Source organism: Branchiostoma lanceolatum, chromosome 4 (assembly GCF_035083965.1).
Source record: "Branchiostoma lanceolatum isolate klBraLanc5 chromosome 4, klBraLanc5.hap2, whole genome shotgun sequence".
Taxonomy (NCBI): domain Eukaryota; kingdom Metazoa; phylum Chordata; class Leptocardii; order Amphioxiformes; family Branchiostomatidae; genus Branchiostoma; species Branchiostoma lanceolatum.
Genome location: NC_089725.1, coordinates 29540642 through 29566625, shown reverse-complemented (window position 1 = coordinate 29566625; position 25984 = coordinate 29540642). Strand labels below are relative to the sequence as shown.

The window sequence follows — 25984 nt, the reverse complement described above, 5'->3', positions numbered from 1 at the left end:
AAATTTGAGACATTTGATAAAAATATGTCAGAAGACGTAACGTTATACCTTTCTAAGAAATGGTGCACATTTGAGACACTTGATAAAAACGTGTTAGAAGACGTAGTGTTATACCTTTCTGAGAAATTGTCGAAATTTGAGACACTTTACATAAACGTGCCCCAAGGCATAACATAATACATTTCTGAGAAACTGTGAAACTGTTACGTATGGCGCGCTTTTTGTCAATCATGTCATTTGTCAGACTAAATATGGGTTCACTCAGTTCTAATCTCTACGGAATTAAAATCGTCAAATATCAAATCCCTCTGGACCAAGTGGTTACTTCTTAGAATCCTCAGTTCAGGTGCAGCATGATGCTCTCTCAAGCAGCTAGCGGTTGTGCAATGCGGCTTCGCTATCTAGGGTCAACATACCCACAAGAAAATTTTACCACAGGCCCCTGAGTTAGACCCTGAACACCAGTCTGGCCAAATGACATAAGAAGTGTTCTTAAGGATTTACTTACATATACTGTGCGTAAACCCCACCAATGGGGTAGCAGGAAGCAACAACAGGCTAGACCTCGCGTTTCCGTGTCTGTATTTGTATCTATATACCCGGTATAACTGCCCTTCGGCTTCGCAGACACGCGGAGCGGCAGCAGTTGGTCATACTACACTGAACGACCCGTCACAACTAACCTTTGCCCATCTAACTGTTAGCAGGCATTATAGCTATGTAGTGAGGATGCTCCTACAGTACTTAAAGCAATTCCACTCTACAATAGACGTTGACGTACACAGCTGTTTGAAAATGCCCTGTGCTGACGATGCACGTGTTTCTTTTTCTCTTCCAGCTATCCACGAGTTCCCGCCGGACCTGTTCAGCCAGACCCAGCGGGGACATGGCGCCATCACCGTGCACGCGCTCGTGGTAAGAACGCCCTCTCAAATGGAACTTTATGAGAAAGTGTGTTTGTTTTTTAGATTTATTTCAACATCCAAAACAACACATTGTGACACCGCACTCAAACAAAACACGCTTATTTAATCTGCATCACTAAACATTAAAAAAAACATGTGTGGAAGTATGAGACACTAACAGTACGGGGACAATACAGTAACAGAGATATGAAAGAAACAATGCTACTTTAAGAAAAACAAAGATAGATAAATCAAGAAAGTGCTAAGTATCTGATATATACAATTGGGTCACAGATTAAATTTTCACATTGAAATTTGAAGATGAGTTCATTTGTAAGTTCATACTCGAACGCTTAATCGCAAGTACATGACAAAAGCATAGGAGATATGCATGTGACAATGGACAATGATTGACGTTGTTGTAACAAAAGACTACTCAAGCACTAGTATTGGCTATATCTAGATGGCTTTGGCTTGACTTCGTTTTTTGGAAGCAGTCCCAAAGTCGAAAAGTCCCACGGTGAGCTATGTGTCCCTAGATTCCATTACCACCAATCTTTAACAAGGTGATCAAACAGACCTCTGTCTCATGGAAACAGTGAGCTACAGTGTATGTCTCTAGATTCAATCACCATTGATCTTGTACAAGGTTGTGTAAGTGCCAAGTCCGGCACTCTGCGCATCACTCAAGACTGGATCTGTGAAACAGACGTACTATTAGACCACGTTTCTATATCAATCAAATAACTGATATTATTTGTCCTCACCGGAGAGGGCATCACGACACGAAAGTGGATTGAAACCCAGCCGGTATCTTTATTTAGATTTTTGTGCATGTTGCTCAGTTATTCCACGAACTACAAAAGCACCGGCCGCGGATTATGTTGTGTCCCCAGATTCCATTATCACCATCCTTTTACAAGATGATCAACTGCCAAGTCTGACACTCTGCGCATCACTGAATGCTGGCTCTCTGAAACAGACTGATTACTATAAGCAAGGAGGTTCTACATCAATCAAATAACGGATATTTGTCCTCGAGACAAAGGGCGGCACGACAAAAAAGTGAATTGAAACCCAGCCGGAGAGTGTTTTTAGAGAGTATATCTTGATTCATATTCATGTGCATTTTTCACAGTTATTCCACGAACTACAAAAGCACCGGAGTATATCGATGAAACTTTTTTATTCCATATTAAGCCGTACTCTGACAATGTTTCCTTATGTCCACCTTCATTTTCCACTTGAAGTTCAAACGAATTTCATTGCTATTATCGAAGTGCATTTTCTACGTTTTGTGTGTCTCATTTTGTCGTCCGTCAACTCATACTTCATACATCACTGATCAATCACTAATCAATTCATAAAACCATAGGTCAAACAAATCCAATTTTGGTTGCTCAACTCCATCTACTGCAAAGGGGGCCTTACTTTTACATCTGCATGTGACGTCTGTTGTAAACTTGATACGTGATTTGTGTATACATAACAAAGCACAACATGCCCGTTCACACCCCGTCGTTATCTCCCGGTCGTTCTATAATTAGTCCCCATCACACCGCCTGGCTCTCGTCAAATGTTTCTGTCAGCTGGCAGGTCCATATTAGATCCTGTCATCATCGCTTTCCAGCAGAACTTAAGTAGTTTGTATATATTCCGCCGGCGGTTAAAGCTGACACATCACAAGGTGACCCCGAGTGATGCTGTTTATGGAGGTACAGCGGTGGGTTGTTTGGGTCCGGGTTCTTCAGGGTTTTCAGCAGACTTGAGCAGGGTGGATTGGGGTGTTTCGTGCAACATCAAATACCGATCGTTCTTATATATCCTTCCCACTGAGGTGGCGGGCATTGAGCGACCCAAAATGTCATAAGTAGTTCATTGATGAACAAGTGTATTTTGTACGTCTTGTGTGTTTTGCTGTCTCTCCAATCATACTTTTACATCACAACGAGACAATATCATACATTCCTGACACAGCATACTGTTACCAACATACTGCACTCTAAAGCGTTAGCATGTACATTATTCTATAGATTATCTTTATTGTTAGTCATAGATTAGTTCTCTATATTTGTTAACAATTAGTAATAATTCAACTCCCATGTGCGTAACTTGCCATACATTGTACCAGTCACAATTGTCGCGTAATAAAGTTCTTCTTCTTCTTATACCAATACTAAAGTCATAGGTCATGCAAATCCAATTTTGGTCCCTAAACGGTCTCTCACGGGGCCTCATCTTGAAACGGATTAGTCACTAGCAATATTTTGGACGTTTTACTACTTTTAAGGTTGTGCGTTTGTCCATATTTTCGTTATGATACATATGTTTGAAGAATACGATCGCTTCCCACTTAGCCCATTGTTGCCGTCATTCAGCGCCAACCCAGCCCACTCTCTCTGCAGTTGACCTCCCCTTTCCTGCCCGGCCATCATTCATGTTCTACCTCATCTACTCCGCTCAGCCTTAACTAGTGCTAACCTAGAATGATGGACTTCAATAACATCTATCACCGTCGTGCTGACGTCACACCGTAAGCGACTGTCGGTCGAATTTGTTGATCACCAGAAGGTCAACGCCAAATTTCAAAATTGCCAGAGAATCGAGCATATTTTCGTCTCAATATCTATCCTATCACGCTGGACGTGGCTCGGTAACTTGCGAGCATCGGCTCATCCCTAGAAACTCGCGCATTGATCAAGATGACACCGGTCGTATCACTGCCGAATTTTTCTTTCTGAGCTTGCACACTCGTCGGGTGAGATGTTTTCCTGTTATGTTAATCTCCAAGCAGATCTATCGGTGGCAATGACAGTATCCAAAGGGCAAAGGCAGTATTATTGGCAAATAATACTGCTTTTACCCTTTGAATACTTTTTTGCCACCGATAGATCTGCTTGGAGATTACTGTTATGTGACGCCGGCTTTATGGACTTTTTTCCCAATGACAAAAGTGTCGACCCCGTGATGAGTTCACTAGCGGTCACTATTCATTAGAAGGTAGATATCAAGGCTGCATAAGGCTTTGAAAGGTCACCAGACATACATGGACTATATATCTCTTTGAACGTTAAAATCGGCAATGTCCCACGGCAATGTACTTGATGCAGATTTACGTTGTTTGTAGGCCACTATATCGCGTTGTACGAAAGGTCGAAGATCGAGTCTTTACTGTTGATGAGATGGCAAATGACAAAAGTACTTGAAGTCTGTGGTCTTAACTTAAAATATACGGCACCCGTGAGTTTAAATGCCATGTGTTTTGGGATACTTATGGAATCCGGCGCTTATTTTTGAATTGCAAACATGCATGCCTTGCCTATTGACACAAATACACAGACACATGAGTATCATTGGAAATTCAAAGCGTCTTTTCCCCGGCCAAGTTGTAATGCTTTACAGCGCAGGAACGCACAATCGTAACCCCACAAAATGACAGCTCTTTGCAACAGCTGTAGTCACATAGAGCGTGGCTCTTCTTTATATTGCTCATAAAAAAGTTAATCCGAAACTTGACGTCGTTAATTTTGCTTAGCACGTCACATCCTCCGTTTCCAGTAGTTCTGGGAATCTGAAATCAAAGCACACAAACATAAATCCACAAAATCCGTATCCATGCAGCAAATATAACCGCCCTTAGGCTTAACACACCAGCTGAAACGACGACTCCTTGCAACAGTTGTAGTCGCAGAGAGCGCATAATACACTTTTATTGCTCATAAAATTACAACGGACGCTGTTTATCCGGAACTTAGTGTTTTGTTTTAGTGCGTCACATCCTCTTTGACCAAAGGCATGCCATATATCTCTGGACCTGGCATGCCATGAAATCAGCTGATTACGTGTGACCCGCGTGTGCTGACCTTTGTCGTGTTACTGTCACCCCGTTTAACGGAATTGTTGACGTAGATTTATCTGAACTGCCACATTTATCGGCCACACAGAGAACAGAACACTCTCTCCTGTTTTCGTCTGATTTTTCTCGGTCAGCACTTTACTATCTTGTTTCTTTTCCCGTTAAGGTCACATTTATCATATGATAAATTTTGTGTGTGCGTTTTATGTAACACAGTACTGTTCCAAGAATCTCCTTAATTTGTAATCGTAGAGCCGGCGCCATACAGCAGAAAATACGGCCGGTGTCCTTTTCGTTACTTTGCGATTTTTAGGAATCAACCGATGTTATCATGTCACTGAGCTATATACAAAGTAGTTATCGAAAATATGCTCGATTTTCTAGTGATTTTGGCATTCGGAGATCCTCTGGCGATCAACTGACAGTGTGGCGCCAGTTTATAAAAGAACTCTATCGCCCGACAATTGTGCACGGTACAATATATATGGCAACAGCTAGTAAACATAGTACAAAATAGAGGTATGGAATAAAACTTTACAGCATCTTTGATGTAGTGTTACAATCAAGTGTGAACAGGCCACCAGTTGTTGACTGTCGCTATAAGTGTATTGCATCCAAATGTAAGGTGTATACATGTAAACTAGTAATTCGGTTGAAGCGTCTTTCCTGGATATCTGTGAGCACATTTACAAGGCCGGAAACGTTCGTTCGAAACGTGCATGTGGGTTTCAGCCATTAACGTGAAGGACTGACCACCCTTCAGCGGACACATGTCGCCGAGACACTCTGTCCACTCAGTGCGTCTGGAGCACATTCTGTCGGGCACGAATACATGTTGACTAAGCATAATGTTCTATATCGATAGCTGAAGCCGAGTCTTCTCAAAAGAACGCAGTTGAAAGCGTTTGCGCTTTTCTTTTTGCACCTTTTTTTAATGTTTGGACCAATTTTGATTAGACTTCAGCGGTCTGCTTATGGGCCTGGGTCTGTCTATGGTACTGCAGCGGGACTTGATCGTTTGATATCTCGTGTTCTGGATGGACAAGCTGTGGTTGGTAGATAGGTCTTGTTCGTGCCGTGTTCCCAGCCATAGTTAAGAGTCTTCCTGTAAAATTCTAATGGCGTTTGCCGTAAATTCCCACTCGACGCGGCCTCTTCAGGCGACCTCACTTAAAACGGAACGGGCCTCTTGACACACATCAGAAGCACGCTTCCATCCCGGCGGCGGTGTCACGTCCTACTTAAGGGGCGGAAGAGAAGAGCCATGTGATGCCGGAAAGCGTGGGCCTGCGCCACTTGTCTAACAAAAATCACGTTTACTTTTAATCAGGGGCTTGCAAAGTCAGCTCCGCGAGACTGGTTTGTCGCGTTTGCCGACGGCGAGGATTGATTCGAGAGATTAATTCGAAAATTAAGGGCCGGAGACTTCCTTAAATGTCGGCTGGAAGATCCGGCGCTTCTATCGGACCTGATGCCCGGGCATTAACACCTACTTTCACCGCCACTTACCCTGAGCCCCTCCAGGGACGGAGATTGATTGGGAGGGGTTCTATCTGCCGTTGGATCTCCAGAACTGATGAACAACCACCACCCGGAATGTGACACACGGTCTTAATGGAAGTGGGGGAGAGGGTCGACAGAAACTGGGTTAGATTGACGATATAATTCCACAGCAAAAGTCGTATACAACCAGTATGGAACAAGTAAACTGTTCTTCAACTGAAAAAAGTGTACTCACCGTTATTTTCAACGGAATTGCTCAGTCCCAATCGCTCTATACACGATATATGTGACGATGGTGTTGGTTGAATTTGGTACCGCATTTTCCCTGCTGTCTTTCGAGATGTATATCGACACTTGACAGACTTGGAAGATTTCAATAGATACTGCAAGAATGAAAATCTATCAAATCTACGTATTTCACTAAATTCATCAACGTATAATGTTTATAAATCGATCAATCTATATAGTTCCTGCCAGTGTACACTAGTATCCTGGTCGCTTTTCATCAGATCCGGAACTGCCTGTAAGATCTACATGCTCCTGGACCTTCGTCGCGCTGATGGTTATATTGGCTGATACTCCTCGGTGCTATAGTGTATCAAGTACCATAGATCACATCCCGGATCCCTTTGCATATTGGTGCGCAACCACCGTTGCAAATTTATGGACGATGGAGCACGCTAACGCTAATGCACTGACTTGATATGATTTGAAGAACTTCAAAGCAAAAATCATGGAAGGGCAAAGACTCAAAACTAAACATGCATGCCTGATGTATTATGTAAATAGAGAGTGTACTAGGGTGTGCGGGCAGCAAAAGAGGAATTTTTCGTATCCTGTAATTTCAATTTCAACCTCATATTCACTAGCATGTTCTGGCTGTCAAAAATGTGTATGTTTCATTTCTGTCTGTTTTTTCGTTCCAGGTCATCTACATGTTTGCCGCCCTCGCCATCGTGTGTGACGACTACTTTGTCCCCTCGCTGGAGAAGATTAGCGAGGTGAGTGTTGTCTTCTCAAAGTCTAGGTGGGGCAGGGGCGGGCAGGGGATGGATCTTTTCCCGAGCCTCCTTCGTTAAAAAAGTGAGAACTCGAACCTCACTCACTCAATCCGTTGAACTCGCTCGGAATCTTCCCATGACTAGTTAGTTGTCTCCATAACTCTCTGTCGTACATCGCTGCACGCGGTCGGAGCAGGTTCGTACCGCTATCAGCTTCAAGTCGTTTAATATATGTCTTGTTTGGCCTTTCACGACTTCTGTTTCCATGTTTTGCGTTCCACAGTAAAAGTCGAACCAGTTTAGCGATTCTTCCACTGGTCGTGACAGGGAAGACGGACTCTATGTACAGTATTTTCAGGTTCATTGTACCGGAGAAATTCCTCTAGCTTTTTTCGACAAGCACAGTGAACAGCAGACCACGGCTTAACGTCCCGTCTTAAGGATTGCAACTCTTTTCAGTAGCGTTCATGTCGGGTGATCGACACAGCCGGGATTCGAACTCACGACTTCTTAGTCCAAAGGCGGGGTCACTGTAATTATCAACCACTGGACTGCGCACGCTATTTTGCGTTTCCGCCATGACGTGCGGTTGATAGCAGGTATGAATCATTCTATAAATGAAGACTTAACTGCTATAAAGAGCAGACGAAAAGATGACTAGTGACACACCTCAATAAAAGCAATCGACAGAAATAGCTCCCCGGATATCGGATGGCTGCCGTTTCACGCATCCCGGAGCTCTCTGACGTCAGTCACGGATTTACTTAATTGAAATGTTCTCATTTGATTTGCACAGAACGGTTTTATGGTTACGCGTTAATTATGACATTCTCGCAACCTTTAAAACGTCTAAGAAACGTAATTACTTTTCCTCATGGGTGCAGAAAACAGCAACTTGTTCAAAGCCGATAAGCTAAAGTTTCTTTTACATCTGGAAATATGAGATTACGAAAGCGGTGCTTTAAACATATATATGACATTTGAAAGAATACCACGAAGAATATACATACTTTCAACCCTTTTTTAAATGTTCATAATCATCTAGCATGATTTATTTCCTCGCGCTATTATTTCTTCTTCGGGTTGGGAAAATATGCAACCCATATTGCTTCAAACAAGTACCCTGAGGCTAGTATCTGAGGTGTCTACAGTCTGCACAATCGCCTCGAGGCGACAGACATGCGAGCCTTTGCGTTATGGCGTCAGAGGCGAAAGCTGGCTATACCAGCGGAAAGCCTTTCAGCACCAGGGCTTGGTATCCGCACACACTGGCATTAGCGGAACTTACATAAACATATCGTAGGAACCCGCCTCAGGGTCAGGTCTGATTCAGCTTGAGCCCGGCGTCTGGCAGGTCTTAGCGCAGAGCTGCCATGAGACACGGAATGGTGTTGGCGGGGGTCTCTGGCATGGTGTTACCGAACCACCGAGGGCCGATAGTCCCGGGGAGATCTGATTAGATCTCTATCCACATCTGGTAAGATGTTTATCCATCCGAGAATGTGATACTCTAAATCAAATACAGTACATGTAGGTTTTTGATACTCTTTCACTCAGAGGTTTATTCGACTTCCGCGATGGGATTTTATTGTTAAACACTTTACCATCAATAGTCAAAATCAAATTGGTTTTTGATATTCTTTACCTCAAAGGTTTATCCGATTTCCGCGAGGGGATTTTATTGTTAAACACTTAACCATCAGACTTGCTAATCTCTGCTGGCAGCTGGCTGTGCAGCGATCTGTTATGTAAGTTCAATGAAGTAAGGGCTTCTGGAAGGGTAGAAGATAGACAAGATTTGTTATGTAAGTTCAATCAAGTATGGACGTCTGGAGGGGTAGAAGATAAGATAAGATAGAGTCTGTCTGATGAATAAAAGAAGTTTTGAACGTATAGCGAAACCTTATGTTGGGAAAAAGGTCGGGAAAATGATAGCGCTGAGACTGAATATTCGACCGCTTGAATCTTTTTCAAAAATCAAATTTAGGATTTTCGTCGGACTCGAGAAGCTTACAAACAGCAGTGACCGAAAACCTCACAGAACAATACCGACTTCGCAGGGAATCATACTGGATATATCGGCTCATGGCGGCTCTGAGCACCACTTCCAAAAGGCCTAAATTAGGAATTCCTGGAAATAAATTGAAGGGACAAAAAGTACCCCTCGCAGCCGATTCTACCATTGATGACCCAGTTGCGACGAATATAGCTAAACCACTTGGCAATGCTAACTTCCCATCAGTTAGTACGCATAGACATGGCGCGATTCCCACAGACACCTTTGACGTGTCGTCCGAACCCTGATTGTAACCTGAGTGGGCAGAGCCACGCCTCGGCAGAGTCAACCAGTCTGGTCTGTCCTGACATTTCCTAAAAGGTTCACAGCCCAGCCGGGCCTGCGTGTAGGGATACGTTCCGTACAGGTTCCGCCATGTCATTCCTCCAGCCCGACCTCCTCGACCTCAATTTTCTTGTCAATATCACGCTGACACATCCCGGTGGTCCCCCGGTAAAAGGCAACAACCCCATTTGGACTTTCTACAACAATACTGATATTCGAGTCTCCCTCCGGTGAGAGCATAATACCTCTGGCGCCATAAGACTGATGCCACTGTGTGCACAGACGAATTCAGATCAGGAATAATTACCATCTTTCTTGGTTTGGAGATCCTCCAAGAAACGTTCAGATCTACGAACAAAATCCAGAAATGAAGGAAAATTTGGCGAACAATCAGTCAGCGTAATCACGCCTCGCGTTCACAAACCGTCTCGCATTGTTATTCCGCGAATGCGATCGCGATTTTCAGCCGTGATTTAAGCAGGACGCTTCTCTTACAAAACTGTTCGTTCCGGATAGTGGGCCGACTGCGTGCTTGATAATGTATAGACTGGCGAAATAGAACCAGACACCCGCGAACATGGCGAATGAGCCGATGTAACGGCCGTGGGCCCGAAGGTCCACAAACTGGAAAGGCGTGACCCTAACGTTAGCAATTACTATTAGTATCTGCTACGACTATCACAAAGCAGCTAACCAAGTAGCTAATATACTTATTTAGTGCCTAAATAACCGGTAGTAACCGGTCCCAAAGGGTACACAATTTGCTGTAGTAGTGGACCGAAGGTCCATCTGACAAATCATTCACCTGTTTGCTTAATGTGTACGTGTTTTTCTCCTTTTAACCAAAGGAAGGGTCTATTTGAGGATCCTAAGTGCATCCATCTCGACATTCAGCACTTGTTTCACCAGTCTATCTATAATAGTTTCGTGCTCAATCTAACGGAACATAAAGTCGTGAAGGTTAAGAAGGTCGATGAGACCAGACGACCTCTAACCACCATCCGGCGGGTAGTGATGAGGTATGTCGATGTCACGTTCCCGCCGTGCCCAACAGTACCTGCGATGCTTCCCGCGCATGACGTCACTGGTAATTGGTTTCTGGCGATGATGGACTGGGTGGGTGGGTTTGTGGGTGTGTGACTGGGTGAGTGAGTATGTGGGTGACGGGGCGGGTGGGTTTGTAGGTTGGCCTTCTTTTCAAGACGTGACAAAGAGTGACGTCTTCTCCATCTGTTCCCGTCTCTTCGTACATAGAGCAAACTTTTAAAAATAGTTCCTACAAATCATGAGAACATTTTCAACTAGTAGTAAAATGATAACTTACAAGCCAGGCGTAAATGATATTGCTTCCTTTTTTGATACACTAGTATTGTGGTTGCTCTATATTTACCTTTTATAATCCGTGCCCTAGAAATAGCCCTATCTGCAACGCCTCGTTGCACGTCCGACTAACTACATTTGACATTTGATCTGCAAAAGCAGCAATAAATTCGTCTATTAATAGATCTGACGTCATCGTCTCTTCATCACCTTGTCTATTCACAGGTGGGATGTATCGATCGTAAACGCAGTATCGTGGCAACGTTGTGTCATTCTAGTTCAGTATCGAACCTTTTCATGCGAGGTTTCTCTATGAGTGCTGATGGCCTAGTGAGTTATATACAAGCAGACACGTGGGCGTGAGGCAACGGGTTCGATTCCTGGCTTTACTAGGCCAGACGCTGTGTCCTTGAGAAATGCACTTAACACGACTTTTTCCACTCCACTAAATATTGTAAATGGGTATCTAAATCTAAAGAGTTGTAAATGGGTACCTGACTTTTGTTGCGGACTACGATGTAATAGGCAGTGGAAGGAGAGGAATGAGTTCCAACTTCCGATACCATATCCAAGACACAGTGACTTGGCAACCCATTGCCTCAACAGCCTCAAAAGGGCTACTCTTACCTTTTCGTCTCTTTCACCGATAAAGCATGCTAAAGTAAGTGAACGTGACTGTCGTGACATGACAGTCATGCCTTTGAATAACCTTGTTTTCGGATGAAAAATAGTTGCGTAATTCCCCTGACGAGGCTTTGATTGAAGACATAGATGAAGCAGACGCCGGTGTTTCATTACTCAAGTCTCGATGCTACATCACACTCTGTCAATTCCTCTCCACTGCTATACACAAACATGTATGTATTAGCTTTCTGCGGATGTCTTTCTGACGTAACCTTGCTTCAAGTGCTCTCCGAGATCATCCACATTACGGCTGTCGTGACTACTTATTGTCGTCGAGAGATCACCGGGTGGTGAAGTTAGGTTCGCCTGCCCGCAGCCGTTCTGGGTTATGTAGCTCATGCATTACTCTTCTCTAAGTAAGGCCTTTCGTAGCTCCAATAAGCAGGTTATGCTTTGCCTTTGTTCGTGGATAGAACAATCTAAACAGCTAGGTATGCATTGTCCACACAAAAAAACTGATGAAAAATACTATTTTGGATTTTTTATTGTCTACCAACTGCAGCATTGTGTGATACTTAACAAATCTCATTCACACAAGCATATACATGCATCATACCAGAAAATCATTGAAGTAAAGCTCTAGGAAAAACTACAGGTGCTATGACCTAAAGGGTCGAGTGTACATACAACACAATCTCTGCTCAGCACTTATGAGAAAGAGTATAGGTGTTGAATACACCCCACTTCCAGTGGGCTAGCTTCTTCTGTAATGGCCTGTGTGGCCCAAGGGCTAAAGACACAAAGATGAGCACCGTCCCTATACACTGTAAGTTGAGGCTAAAGATTTGTTGAAAACTGTGCTTCATCCGCTGTCTCGTTCAGGTCTCATCTCCTACGCAGAACACGCGTGTCCTCCGCCAATGTGAAAACTGTAATTAAGCCGATCACTAATGTCTCCAGGAGCTTGATGAGGAGGTCCTTCCCTCGGGTCGGGGCTGCAGAAGTAACCGATCAGCGCCTCATCAGCGCTGCTGCGGGAAGGGATGCAGACAGTTCCCTCGGGTGCTCGTTAAAATGAAAAACATAACCGCTGGGAGGGGGAAACCGCGACCACTGGATCATCTTCTTAACGACATGGGTGTCTGTGATCTTCTGTACTCCCTGGTGTACGATCCAATTGGGTGGAATGAAAATTCATCGGTCAAACTTTAATCCTCCACAAGTTATTAAAGTTAGAAACGAGATTTATTTCCATGAATATCCGTCATTGCAAGTTACTGTATTTATATATTCTCTTCACGGATCTCATATCAGTAGCAATGCATATATATTGTGTTAAACACATCACTGTCAGTTGTAATGAAATAAGCCCTAAATAGAACCTAGACTTCAGACACGTCACCCAAAAGCTAAAGAACGCATTTATTGCCTGATGTTGACGCGTGTTGTATTTCATTGCGTCAAGTTTTACAACCATTTACCAAAAACTGCATGTCAATTTCGAAAATACAATATAAACAGATATAGATAAAAATGAGATACATCTGTTTCCAAGCACTAAGCCATCAGAACGTCCTGCCATCATCAGGATATCACTAAGTACCTGTCGAGTTCATTTATTGTAAGCTTAAGGTGGGTGGCCTGGTGAGTGTGGTCGCTGTCATTTCTGCATTCTAAGGAAATCGACTTTCTGAATTCCTAATGGTTCAAGAACGTAATGTAGCCCAGAGACTGGCGTCTACGTTTCTATTTCGGTTTAACAAAGCTGACTCATAATCGATGCAAATCCTTTTACTTTCAACTTTGCCATTTTTAGCCTGCGATCCAAATAGGACGTGGGAAGCGCAAATTCCCGTGTCTTTGGCCCTGCCGTTCAAATTTCTATTCGAACGTCAGCGGGTTTATTCAGGACTAGTTCACGGCCAATGTGAGTGCTGCTGATGACGTCATACTGACGTCAACCTTCGTCGTGATATTCCTGATAGTTTTACTCTAATCTTGTGCTGATGACGTAATGTGCTCATTCGGACTTCCCTGACAATCCTGCCATCACGACTTCTTCCCAAAAAAATTCCGGCGTTTACACTTGAGTAATCCGCTTCGAATCGTCTGCCCGAAATAACTGTTTTAAGGGGAAAGCATTAGATGCGTTTCTTTCCCTTCCCTTTGGCCACAGCAATCAAATTTTATGAATAACATCAGCGCGCATTATATTTTTGCCTAAAAAAAATCTAAGAAATTGTTCCCTTCAACAAGAAAATACTGAAAATGGGACAATATGCCGTGCGGCTTGGCCGTGCGGTGAATCTTGAGTGTACAAAAATGTAGTAACAGAATGATACTAGTGTGGTAGCCATGAGTATTGTTGCTAGCTTGGTAAGTGATACTAGGCTACCACACATTTGTCTCTTTGTGCGGAAATAAAACATGTTTTGTTAGCTTCAATTCGTTTACTGCGTTTACGGTCGCTATTCTGAAAATTTAAGCACCTTGTTATCTCTTACCCATTTTTTTTTCACCCTCTCGTATGGAATTTGGAGTCTGCAGAGCATGTCTTCCATGGGATTTACTTGCTGTGGCCTTAGGGCAATAGTGGTGATCTTTGCGACATAATACCTATAACTACTGCTAATGCTCCTTTTGTGTTCTCGTGTCCAGAATCTGGGGCTCAGCGATGACGTTGCCGGGGCAACCTTCATGGCCGCAGGAAGCTCGGCCCCAGAGCTCTTCACGTCAATCATAGGTAAGCAACGCATCCATGCACTGTTAAAGGTTAGGTATCCAGGTAATGAGATACAGAAATAAAAAATGCTGAACTGGGATTGGTTAAGCCACCTAGGGCACTTTTCACCTGGTCTATTAAAGTCAGAACGTGTGCTCATTCGAGCCTTGAAAAAAGCAGTGTGGGCAAGAGTAACGTTCTAAACGGGATCTATGCAGCTACAGCGTCTTTTCTCAAGATATGGCGGGAGTGTGTACGGTTGGCTCCACTACTATTTGACTAAGAGACACAAAATAGCAGTTACTCAAGCAACCATGTGATTTTGGAAACACCCGGTACTTTTCGTCAGTGACACTGAGCAATATTTCTCGATCAGCAAGTTTTTATCCAGGTTTTGGAGTCCTGTAATAGCTGAAGCAACAGTCTCTTTGACATCAACCTTTTCTTGACCTTGTCTTATTTTCCTCCATTTATTTGCATATCGATTCATAGTTCGGGGTTGATATCCTGCTGATCGACAAATCTTGTTCAGTGTCACTGACGAAAAGTAGTGGGTGCTACTTGAAACGTTTGACCTTTTCCAAAATCATATACAGTTGCTTGAGTAACTGCTATTTGGCATAGGTAGATAATGCCTCCTGAGGTCATGGTCCTTCGATTATATAGATGGCATCCGCGCAGGCATGAATTTTTTGTCCGTTTCCAAAAAAAATATGCGACAATCTTTTTCCGTTTCAACAAATAAATGTTTTTTACCATACCGTAAACTGTACAAAGCAGCTACAAAAGGAGCAAAAATATGCCGTAGATTGCAAAGAAATATTGCCGGAAACGGATACTGATGTCGTAGAATGCCGAAGTCCATTCTAAAATAAAAGAAAAAATGTGAAAGAACAAAACTGAATCTATAGTTTTGATATACCATACTCTGTGTGTTTAATAATTTGTTCACCCTTCCTGAACACTTGAATTTCATAATAAAGGCAAGTTTTTTGCCAAACAGTTTTTTCATTCTTTCGCACGCTCGCATTCGTTTTGGTGTTCTCGTGGATGCTATCCATATAAATGGCCTGTCCGAGAAAACACAAAGGCAGTAACGTTAAGTAAGCGCAGACAGAAGCTATGGTTTCTGCGCCCTTTGTTTATGGCCCACTTCAACCGACACATGTTTCGTTAATACTTTGAAAGCTTTTAGATCCACTGTTTCACGACTGAGTGGAGTCCCCGAGGAAACACAGAGAGCACCAGGCACCTACATCCCCGGCTCTTCTTAACGTGTCAGATTTACTCCGATATGTTTGAGGAACGTCTCGCTGGCGTTGCGTAAAGTTAATCCTGTTTTCAAGAACCTGCCCCAGTTTGGCGTTCTGTGGCGCAGTTGAGTTGAAAATAAATCAGAAAATATGTATATATCTATTACGTCGATGAAAGTTAGGCAGACAGATGATAATAATGTTTTATTTGCAAGCTCTTGCCCGAGGGCTGATTGCAACATAAAACAATGCATAGGAAAGGTATACTGTACAGATAGTGCGAGTTAACAATGTTGACAAGTGGAACAAAAGGCTATTCTAAGAACTACTACGGAATACAATCTACGCTCTTTGGGTTTGACTTCTTTTTTGGAAGCAGTGGAAGACGATAATAAGATACGCACGGTAATAGTTACGCGAGCATCTGGATATGTTTTTGAGACATTTTGTTCACACATTCTATCCAGTTGCTTGAGTAACTGTTAGTATATCTATATTCGGGCATGAACTTGTGCAAGTAAACTAAACTTTCTTTGAACTTCGACAAACCAAGAAAGTTGAAACTGAATAGTGAATTCTCTTTTCCGCACCCGTTTTCTGTATGTTGACAACATTTCGTCTCTTGCCAGGCGTCTTCATCGCTAAGGGAGACGTCGGTCTGGGCACCATCGTGGGTTCCGCTGTCTTCAACATCCTCTTCGTCATTGGGCTGTGTGGACTGTTCGCTGGAATAGTGCGTATTGTCTATGAATTGGTGTTAGATATTCTTGTACTCTTGACGCCAACGATGGATATTCAACATGAGCGACCTAGACAAACGTGTGTAGACCAACTTACACGTGGTTTCATGCCTGTCCCTGGTGCTGAACGCTATCCACACACAAAAGAAACCATATTTCTCCCTGCACACACATGACCATATCTGTCCCTGATGCGAACACTATCCACACAAACGCGCGCGTTACAATACCTGTCCTTTGTGCTGAACATTGTCCACGCACACACACGCACACATTATTGTTACCATACCTGTCCTTTGTGCGGAACACTATTCACACACACGCGCGTTACCATACCTGTATCTGGTGCGGAACACTATCCACACGTAAGCGCGTTACCACACCTGTCCTTGGTGCTAAACGCTTTCCACACAGACAAGTTTTTTCTCAATAATCCGTTTCTCAACAATTATAAGACGTATTGTTCTTTTGTTACAAAAACTTTTTTGTGCGTACGTGCTCTGAAACCAAACGGTGGCCCTTCACTCCCGTGTGTGTTATGACTTCCGCGCCCTTACTTTACGAAGGCCAATCAGTTCAGCTCATCCTCTGTGAGGAAATACCAGAAGGTGCATATGAGCAGTTGTTTCGGACTCTCCAGGCGATCTCGAAAGTACTGCGGAAATTAGTGCGGGCGAGCTGAGTCTCTAAAGACTTAATACAGTCCGCCAAGACCAATTTTAGGGCAGTCTGGAGGTGTTTCTCAGGCAGTACAATTTTCCAAACGACCCCAGTGGCTGTGATTAGGTCTAGCTTTTCTCTAAAGGGCAGATACTGCGGAAAATTGGCGTCCAGGTCACGCTAAAACAAATTGCGACTTTGTGTAGGTTAAAAAGTCTTTTATCTACCATATTACGAATGCTAACAAGGGAGATGGTTAAGGGATCAAGCTGTGCGACTTTCGTAAACGCTGCTAAGAAAACGTTCAGTTGTTGAGTACTTAAGCCTTAAGCGTTTCGTCATTATTACAGTAGTTGAGCTGGAACAGTGCTAAAGCAATTTGGAAGGGTTTTATCATCAGTTGTTGATTATCTTCGTTTTCAACCAGTTGTTTCAAGCCGCAAGTCTCTCTGTGGTCATGAGTTTACAATGAGGCTCTGTGGTCATGAGTTTACAATGAGTGGAAATATCTTTGGCTACTCTCCAGGTCTAACTTTCAAGTCAGTCCAAGGAAAAGAGTACTTCATGAGACACATTATTCAAAGTCTTGAAGGTACCGGTAGAACAAATCAATACGAACACGTAACACGGATTTGGAAAAATGGGTGAGCACGTCAATGTCACTTAGTCAAAATGGTCGTTTCAGAAGCATATTGTGATCGAACTGAAAGCAATATCTCGACTTCATGGCCTTTGAAATGTGCAGAAGTGTGATGTACAGCAATCCTTGTGCAGAAACTGTCCACATTATCATAGTATTCATCCTATTCTAGCTCCGGCTTGCTCCTCTGATAGCTTCTCTGTAAAATGCTCAGCAAAGGAAGCGATCGGAGGAGAGGATTGGAACTACAATAGTAAGGATAATGGGCTACATCCACACACCTACAAACTATTGGCTAAGAAAGCGATCGGAGGTAGGTTTGCATAATGGTGTCTAAGGGGCCTGCACCTTGGAAGTATTACTTACAATGCGCATTTGTAACCATGAACGTCCTCGTTCGTGCATTACAAAGCACTACGCTAACGTCCGTCGTGTTCCTTTGTCAGATCGTGCCTCTGACCTGGTGGCCGTTGTTCCGGGACACCGCTGCTTACCTGGTCTCCATCATCACACTGATCTTTGTAAGTTCATACTTTTGTAAAAGGCACTTACGACACAAGGTTAAAATCTTACATGTTAAGTCTAGACTTACGTTCTAGGGGGTGTGTGAAAGCTTTCATTCGATTTGTTCAGACTCAGTCATTTTCACGCAACCCTCGGTTTTTTTTTTGGGGGGGGAGGTTACTAGTATTAGAGAACTGATAAAACGCATCACGCAAATGACGTAAACAGGAAATTTTTTGAGTCTGATCCAAACGGCCGTGACGACATCGCCTGCTGAATTCTTAATGAGAGGATTCGTTCGTTCGGACCCTTGTAGTACCCAGTGGCACATAGGGCAACCAGTTCCCTTGCTGTTCCTTTAGCAGGGTACATTTTTACAGGGAGGGGTTGCTAGTCTTTCCCCTTTAACATGCTCGAGGCACCTCCTCGAACACGGGGCCTCCATTTTATGTCCATTCCAAAAGACAGACGGGTGCAGCCCCAACGGAGATGCTATTCTTAGGATTGAACCGGGGTTTCCCAGTTACCAAAAGATGGAACCAGGAGCTCAACTGTGAGGCTGCTACCAGTTGTGCTACAGGAAAATCCATGAGAGCTAGAATACAGTATACGAATTCATGGAGTACAAATGATACTTAATGTTTGTAACTATAGACCATACAACGTTTCTGATCATCGTTAAGAAATCCGTACAAACTTTACCGTGCTCATAGATTCACGTGGTGACGTGTTTAATTCTTCAACAATTAGTACTAAACGGAGCGATGTAACTAACGCTAATCATGTCATACCGTTTCAGGTCATTGAAGACGGAATTGTGACTTGGTAAGTGTTTCACCGAAAATCATATAAACTGTTACAACATAAACAGTACCATCATTACTGAACATCTACAGATTGTCATAGAAGAAGAACTTTATTGCACGGCAATTGTACACGGTACAATGTATGGCAACAGCTATCAAACATATGCATAGTATAAAATATGATACGGAATGAAAATGAATAATGGGATCTGTCAAGCCTGCACTCTTGGCAACCGCCAATAGAAATCTTGAAACTAACTTTTACCGTTTTTGGTCATCTATCATAAATGCAGCACTTTAATTGCAACACATGGTCCCTTTTCGAGTGCCATTTCGACTTCTTACATTGGGGACAATATGTAACCACAGGAAAACTAGATAACAGATTATCGCAATTACATCAGTCCCTTGTTCCCTATGATAGATATAACTTTATTCGCAACACGCCATGGTCCCAAGAAAGCTATTCCGAATTTTTCGTTCTTTTGGGACAGTATGTTACAACAGGATAACTAAATAGTAGATTAACGCAACTCCATCAGTCCCTTGTTCCCTATGATAGATACAACTTTTATTCGCAACACATCATGGTCCCAAAAATGTCATTTCGAGTTCTTACGTTTGGGACAATATGTTATCACAGGCAAACCAGATAGTAGATTAACGCTATTTCATCAGTCCCTTGTCCCCTATGATAGATGGCACAGTGCTGCGAATCTGCTATGTTGTTATTGGAAGCAATTAAGATCGTGTCGTTCCCTCTCCACAGGTACGAGTCCCTGGTGATGTTGTTAGAGTACACTGCCTACATCTTCTTTATGGGGTAAGTGCCATTTGACTCAGTAATGTATGTGGTCTAATGGTCTCATGGTTTAGGATTGGTGACTTCTTGAGTCTTAATGTTCTGGGTTCGAAACCCTTGCATTCTGTACTCTTGGGATAGACACATAAAATTCCCCACACGACTTCGGTTAGGGACGTCCTCCTGCATGGATGAGAACTAAAGCGGCCCTGATTAATTCAGATCAAATATGTTGCTTTTAAGGTGTAGCTCACAGTGCGAAGAAACACCGCCAAGGTGCACGTCAAACCTTTCAGAAAAGCACAACAGGTCACCCTACCTTATAGATAAACGTGTTGGATTATTTAAAGTGCAGAGGTTTGGCGCTTGAGACTAAATATACACAGGACTGCCAGATTAACATTACATCCCAATTTCTACCCATAACTAGGGCCTAGTGTCTGTTAACCAGTTTACTAAGGCTTACCTCACTGTCTCTCTTCATCAGACATCCGTGTCTGAAGATAAAAATCTTATCGTTTTTCCCAATGAAGTCAGCATACTGTAGTTATTGTTAGTGATACATGTGTCCACGCGATGTGCATTTGTAAATGGTGACGCTTGCCCATTTTGGTCTACCGACCCGTATATTTCACGTATCTGCTATAATGGGTTATGGCGTGCGCACAGAACGTCATTGACACAAGGTTATAAAGGATGATCTATGGGGAACGGGCAAACTCATTGGTCTTTACAATAGAGCGTTATCCGGGCGGCGCTCTGGGCCATGATTTCCCCTTAGTTCCAGGATCGTTTGACGTCACCACTGCGTCTGTCGTGGCTCTACTGCCTTTGCAATTATACGCACCACTTGGGTTGCCATTTAACTCGCCACCAAACTATAAGTTTTCGCTCATATTGTGCAGTATAACCGGCATTGTGGTGTAAAAGTTGATGTAGAGATTGAAGCAGAGGGCTTTCTATTTTGTACATTTGCAATGACTGACTCGTTCACCATTATCTGTCCACATAATAAGCATCAAGAAAGACCATAGATAGATAGTTGGTGGTTCATAAATATAACCAGAGTTTCCATGCTGAGTTTCAAAGTCAAAGACAAAACAATTATTCAAAGACAAAACTTCAATGAGCTGCACGTAGAAGGGCTACAAGTTTTACAAAGCTTCTACTTGTACCCCACGTGCTTCCATAAAATAATTAGAACACTCTTCGCGTGCGGACGTTGGAATTGGTGTTCGAGGGCACGAAATTTTTGCAACTTCTGGCTGGCACATTTTGCATTGAAATGTGTGTTTTCGGGTGGCTATGACAAAAAGAGAGTATTATAATGCACAAATTTGAGTTGACCAGCCTAAAATGTCGACCGTTATCGGTGCACAACTGTAATAGATTCACTGTCAGCAGCACGGCTGGCTCAGCGATGATCCGGGAAAATGACTCGCTCACCGTTGAATAAAAGATTTGAGGCGATGAAGTCAGCCTGCAGTGAAGCTTAGAAAGATTTCGCACAACACTAATGATTTCTGTCATCGTTGACGTCATGTTGATATCGATCCACTGCGTTTTCATCCATTAAAAACCTCCATACAGAAGCATTAAAATGTTGAGACTTTCAACAAAGCAAATAGTAATATCGATACCCATTTTAGGAGTAATGGGCTAGGAAGTAAATGCTAATACGACCGGTGAATATCTGTGCCAGATTCCTATGACAGCGGAACGGCTGGCTCAGCCGTAACTCACCGTGGCACAACGTTGAAGTTAAAGTTAAAGTTGACATAAAATGAAATGAAATTAAGGCGAGGAAGTCCACCTGTGAGGCTCGCAAAGGTTTGGCCCAACACTTATGCCTTCTGTCACCCTTGACTTCAGGTTGACATCGATCCACCGTACTTTATCCAGTAAGAAACTCAGTGCAGAAGCATGAGAAATGTCGAAGTTGGTGACTCTTGCCACATAGTAATACACCAGATCCTAACAAGCAACATTTATATGCACTTTAGGAGTAATGGGCGGGAAAGAGGCTAATGATACGTGACTCCTAATCCATAGCATATGTAAGCTGTCATGAATGATGCAAACTTCCCAGAAGTCACGGCAACCACCTTTCTGTACATGATTTCTAAGGCATCAAAATATCACCCGGATCACTTTTCTTCAAAAAGATTTGGCCCAACGCTAATGCTTTCTGTAGCCCTTGACTTCACGTTGATATCGATCCACCGTACTTGCTTTTTATCCAGTAAGGAACTCAGGGCAGAAGCATGAAAAATGTAGACGTTGGTGAGACTTGCCACATAGCAACATACAGACCTGATCCTAACATGTAATATTCATATGCACTTTAGGAGTAATAGGCATGGAAGTGAATGGCGCTGATACGCGACTTCTAATCCGGAGAATCTATAAGCTGTCATGAATGAGACAAAAATTCTCAGATATCGTGGCAACCACTTTTCCGTAGAGATCATTCCTCGGGCGCCAAAATATCATCCTGGTGACTTTTCTCCGTCACTTTTAGGCCACCATGTCTTGAATCACGTGTCTTACTCTGACACAAAGTAGATTTGCATTTGTACTGTTCAATGTGCTAACGTTGCAACGCTCGACAATGTACATTTATAGATGCTTATAAAACGACCCTTAAAACTACACCCCCGTGTCACTTACCCCTTAAGCAGCTACAGTTTAAGAGTGGAAAACCGTTGCGTAATGCTGCCGTCCTGTATCGATTAATCGATGGGAACCATTGACTTACAAAGAAGCCTGATTTCTTCTCCAGGTTCAACCCGCAAGTGTTGACGTAACGATTAGTATGTTTGCCTGAAACCCAGAGGTCGTGGGTTCGAATCCCCTGACATACCACCGATGCTGTGCCTTTAGGAAAGGCACTTAACACGACATTCCTCACTTCACTCGTGTTTTTTTTGGGGGGGGGGGTAAAATGTGGTAGAAGGAGAGGGATAGGCCCCGTCTTCCAATACCATACCACTGCACCTATGGCCTCAAAAAGGCTATGGGACTTTTTCTACCTTACCTTACCTTACCTTACCTTACCTTACCTTACCTTACCTTACCTTACCTTACCTTACCTTACCTAACCTTAACCTTAACCTTAACCTTTTTTTACACCACAGGTTCAACCCGCAAGTGGTTGGGTGGCTGCAGAGACGGAAGATGCGTAAGCAGGGGAATGCCGTGCAGCACACAGAGGACACCAACAAGAGAAACTCCATCCTGATGAGTGAAAGTAAGTGCTGGAAATTCACTGAAGTCATTACGTTTTACCTTGCGCCCCTGGATGTCCTAAGCGAGAAAAGGGGTTGTCCTAGGGGTGTTTGAATATTCATCTTGTGTTTGTATGTTATAAGGCCACAGCAAGTAATTTTTATGGATGACATCAGCGCGCTCATTAATTTTCGCCTGATTTTGAAATACAAAACAAGAAATTTCATTGCCCTCCGACGGTGGTCAACATGCCAAAAAATTGTCAAATATGTCGTAAACGTTGACAGTCTAAGGTATTTCATTGCATATGAATACCCAGTGTAGTTCCTGCCCATGATGGTATAATAACAAGCTGTTTTCTGCATTTGTTCTAGCAAGGACATTATACAAATAATGGGGGGGGGGGGGGGGCTAGTTAATTGAGCTGTATACACAAAGTGTTTCATCGCATATGAATACCCAGTGTAGTTGCTTCAGACTATGGTACAACAAGATCTTTTCTGCATTTGTTGTAGTTAGTCTATTGAGATGTATACACATCTACAAGGACATGTTTACTGTTGAATCAAGGAGGTTTTATATTATATATGAATGAATACAGGACTAATACATTGGTTAAATACAGGACTAAAAGACCTGTTGGTCATGATATCATATTTCGTCGCCTCTATTCTTTTATGATCTCAAAATTTGAAAATATAGGAATCTTGTTTTTTTGGCCCGCCTTGTTTTTTTTTCGCCCTATCTCATTAATTTTGGAGTCTGCAGAGGATGTCATCCATAAAATTTACTTGCTGTGGCCTAAGTATAATAAAGATGATTCTAACTCTCTGCATACCCCGCCATAACGTTCGATATGCATGTTCTGGACCGGTCCGTATTTTCGGTATCTCCCGGGCTTCTACTTGTATTTTGTATCCCACGTGCATCCATAGAATAATTCGAACGCTCTTCGCGTGCACACGTTAGAATTGATGTTCTTACAATTTCTTTCTTTGAGGGCACCAAACTCTCGCAATGCTCGCAATCTTTTGGCACATTTCGCATTGAATTTTTTTCGGGTAGGTATGACGAATAGAATACAACACGGTGTTTTCAGTATCACCCGAGGCACCAATTTGACGATCTATTTTCGCGGGTACTTCATTTCGCGATAGGAGGCGGAAAGAGATTTCCGCCGTGTATCAGGTATATGGTCGAGATGGAAACAATTCTGTAGTACATCAGTAATACAATGGGAGCGCTTGTTCGTGGCGTCATGATTTTGCAGTGGATAGTTCATCTCGAACATAGAACTCGGAATTAAACGCGACCATAAAGCTCAAAATTAAATCCTCCGCTAACAGTTCCAAATTTACGGTATTCAGTTTCAGTTAATTGTCTAGCCAGGCGAGTACGTATCGCGTCTAGACTGTGGCCCGCGCTGCCTTTGATCTAATGAGACTTTGTTCCATATCAGTGGTCCATAATATTGAAGTCTGCCCTTGATCGACTATGGAATGCTTAGCTGGTGAGGGTCCCAGTTTGAGAGAGACTGAGTATCATAAGTGGATAAGCAGTATTGATTCATTCTACTGTCAAAACCTATGTTGAAATATATTCGCAGCACAAATGGAGAAAAGGCTAACGTTACATCTAAAACAAATCAAAAGTCAAATCAAAGTAGCGTAGTATGACAGACATTTGTCTCTTTATGTTTGAAACCTGTCTCCCTTGTATTATATTTCGTCATACATGCATTATGTGTACTGTTACTGTCCCCTTGGCTTTCCCTTTGTAATAGACATTGGCTAGTTTGACAGACGCTACATGCCGTCTACATCTTCTTCGAAAATAAATTGTAGACAAATTTACAGTGGTTTTCAATTACGTCGTAGTTTTACGATGATATGATGAATGTAAACATGTCGTCCTTTGTTAAAGGTATATGTTTCATATCTAGATGTAGCCACATATAAGAGAATTACATATGCCTGTGTATGGTTATCATTACCTCCATGTTGAAAGAAGGTATAGTTTTTACTCTGTTTGTTTGTGTGCGTGCGTATGCGGCGCAATAACGTAAGAACCTCCGGATGGATTTCGATGATATTTTGTATGTGGCTAGGTGTTGTGGATCCGACGACCAAGGTCAACTTTGAGCCTCCTGGTAGCTGACCTTAGTACTGCAGCAGGACTCCTAGTTTTTGTATTTTTGTCAAGTCAAGTTAAAACCTTTATTTTCCTTCGAATGCTTGTTCGGTCACACCGGCCACTTTTCTACAATGTAGAAATGGACGGAAAGAAGTCACGGATAACGAGTACAAAAAAGCTTTACATGAACTGTCCAGTACATGCTCTGGCCTTCTTCTAAATGCGGCTCTTTCTTGCCATCTAGGGAGCGCTTCTGACAGTAAGACCCCCTCCCCGACCCACAAACCCCTGATGGTGGACGAGATCATCCAGCAGTCTCCCCGCAAACTCAACTTCCACGACGCCGGCTTCAGGGTCATGATGACGCACCACTTCAAGCCGGAGACCCGGCTCAGGGCAGCCGCCAGGGTGCTGGTCCTTGAGGTAAGGTCATTGACTTCCTTGAAAGGAAACCCAAGCAATATTAGGGTCCGAAAATCGGATTTGAAAGTCAATTTATTTGGTCATTTCAATATATGATTAGTGCCAACAACATTATCACAATGTATAGCAACGTCCATTGTGTGAAAATATATTGTGATGTGAGAACTCATTGAAAATCGTGACCGGAGTTTTTGTAGGCTCGTGAAACTAGGGGGATCATCAGACAGCACGATTTTGCGCGGTTAAATTGATCAGTATGAAGTTATTACGCAAATGTGCTAAACAATGTTAGTAAATGTCACTTCTATAAACATTTCTGCAAGTCCTTGACTTCCCTCAAGACAACCCATCTTGTGAGACCTTTCGATGTACATGTATATCTAAGGGTTGAGATCGCGATAAGACAGACTCGGCGACGTACTTTATATCTACAGAGGTCGCGCTACATATCTACAGGGTTCTCTGCCAGTACAATGAATATTGGGGATTCTTCGAGCACAATCGGCGACTCTACAGGTAGAAA

The 25984-nt window shown here is 42.9% G+C and overlaps 1 protein-coding gene across 1 annotated transcript in view; it reads left to right on the top strand.

The window, feature by feature from the left end:
* LOC136433941 (sodium/potassium/calcium exchanger 4-like) overlaps positions 1-25984 on the top strand; it is a 42070-nt gene that overhangs the window by 10203 nt on the left and 5883 nt on the right. The window contains exons 3-11 of the mRNA XM_066426548.1: positions 839-915; positions 7191-7265; positions 14209-14293; positions 16155-16258; positions 18012-18086; positions 18869-18894; positions 19645-19698; positions 22815-22927; positions 25283-25461. Of these exons, the coding sequence (XP_066282645.1) occupies positions 839-915; positions 7191-7265; positions 14209-14293; positions 16155-16258; positions 18012-18086; positions 18869-18894; positions 19645-19698; positions 22815-22927; positions 25283-25461 (788 nt within the window). The remainder of the gene's footprint in view (positions 1-838; positions 916-7190; positions 7266-14208; positions 14294-16154; positions 16259-18011; positions 18087-18868; positions 18895-19644; positions 19699-22814; positions 22928-25282; positions 25462-25984) is intronic.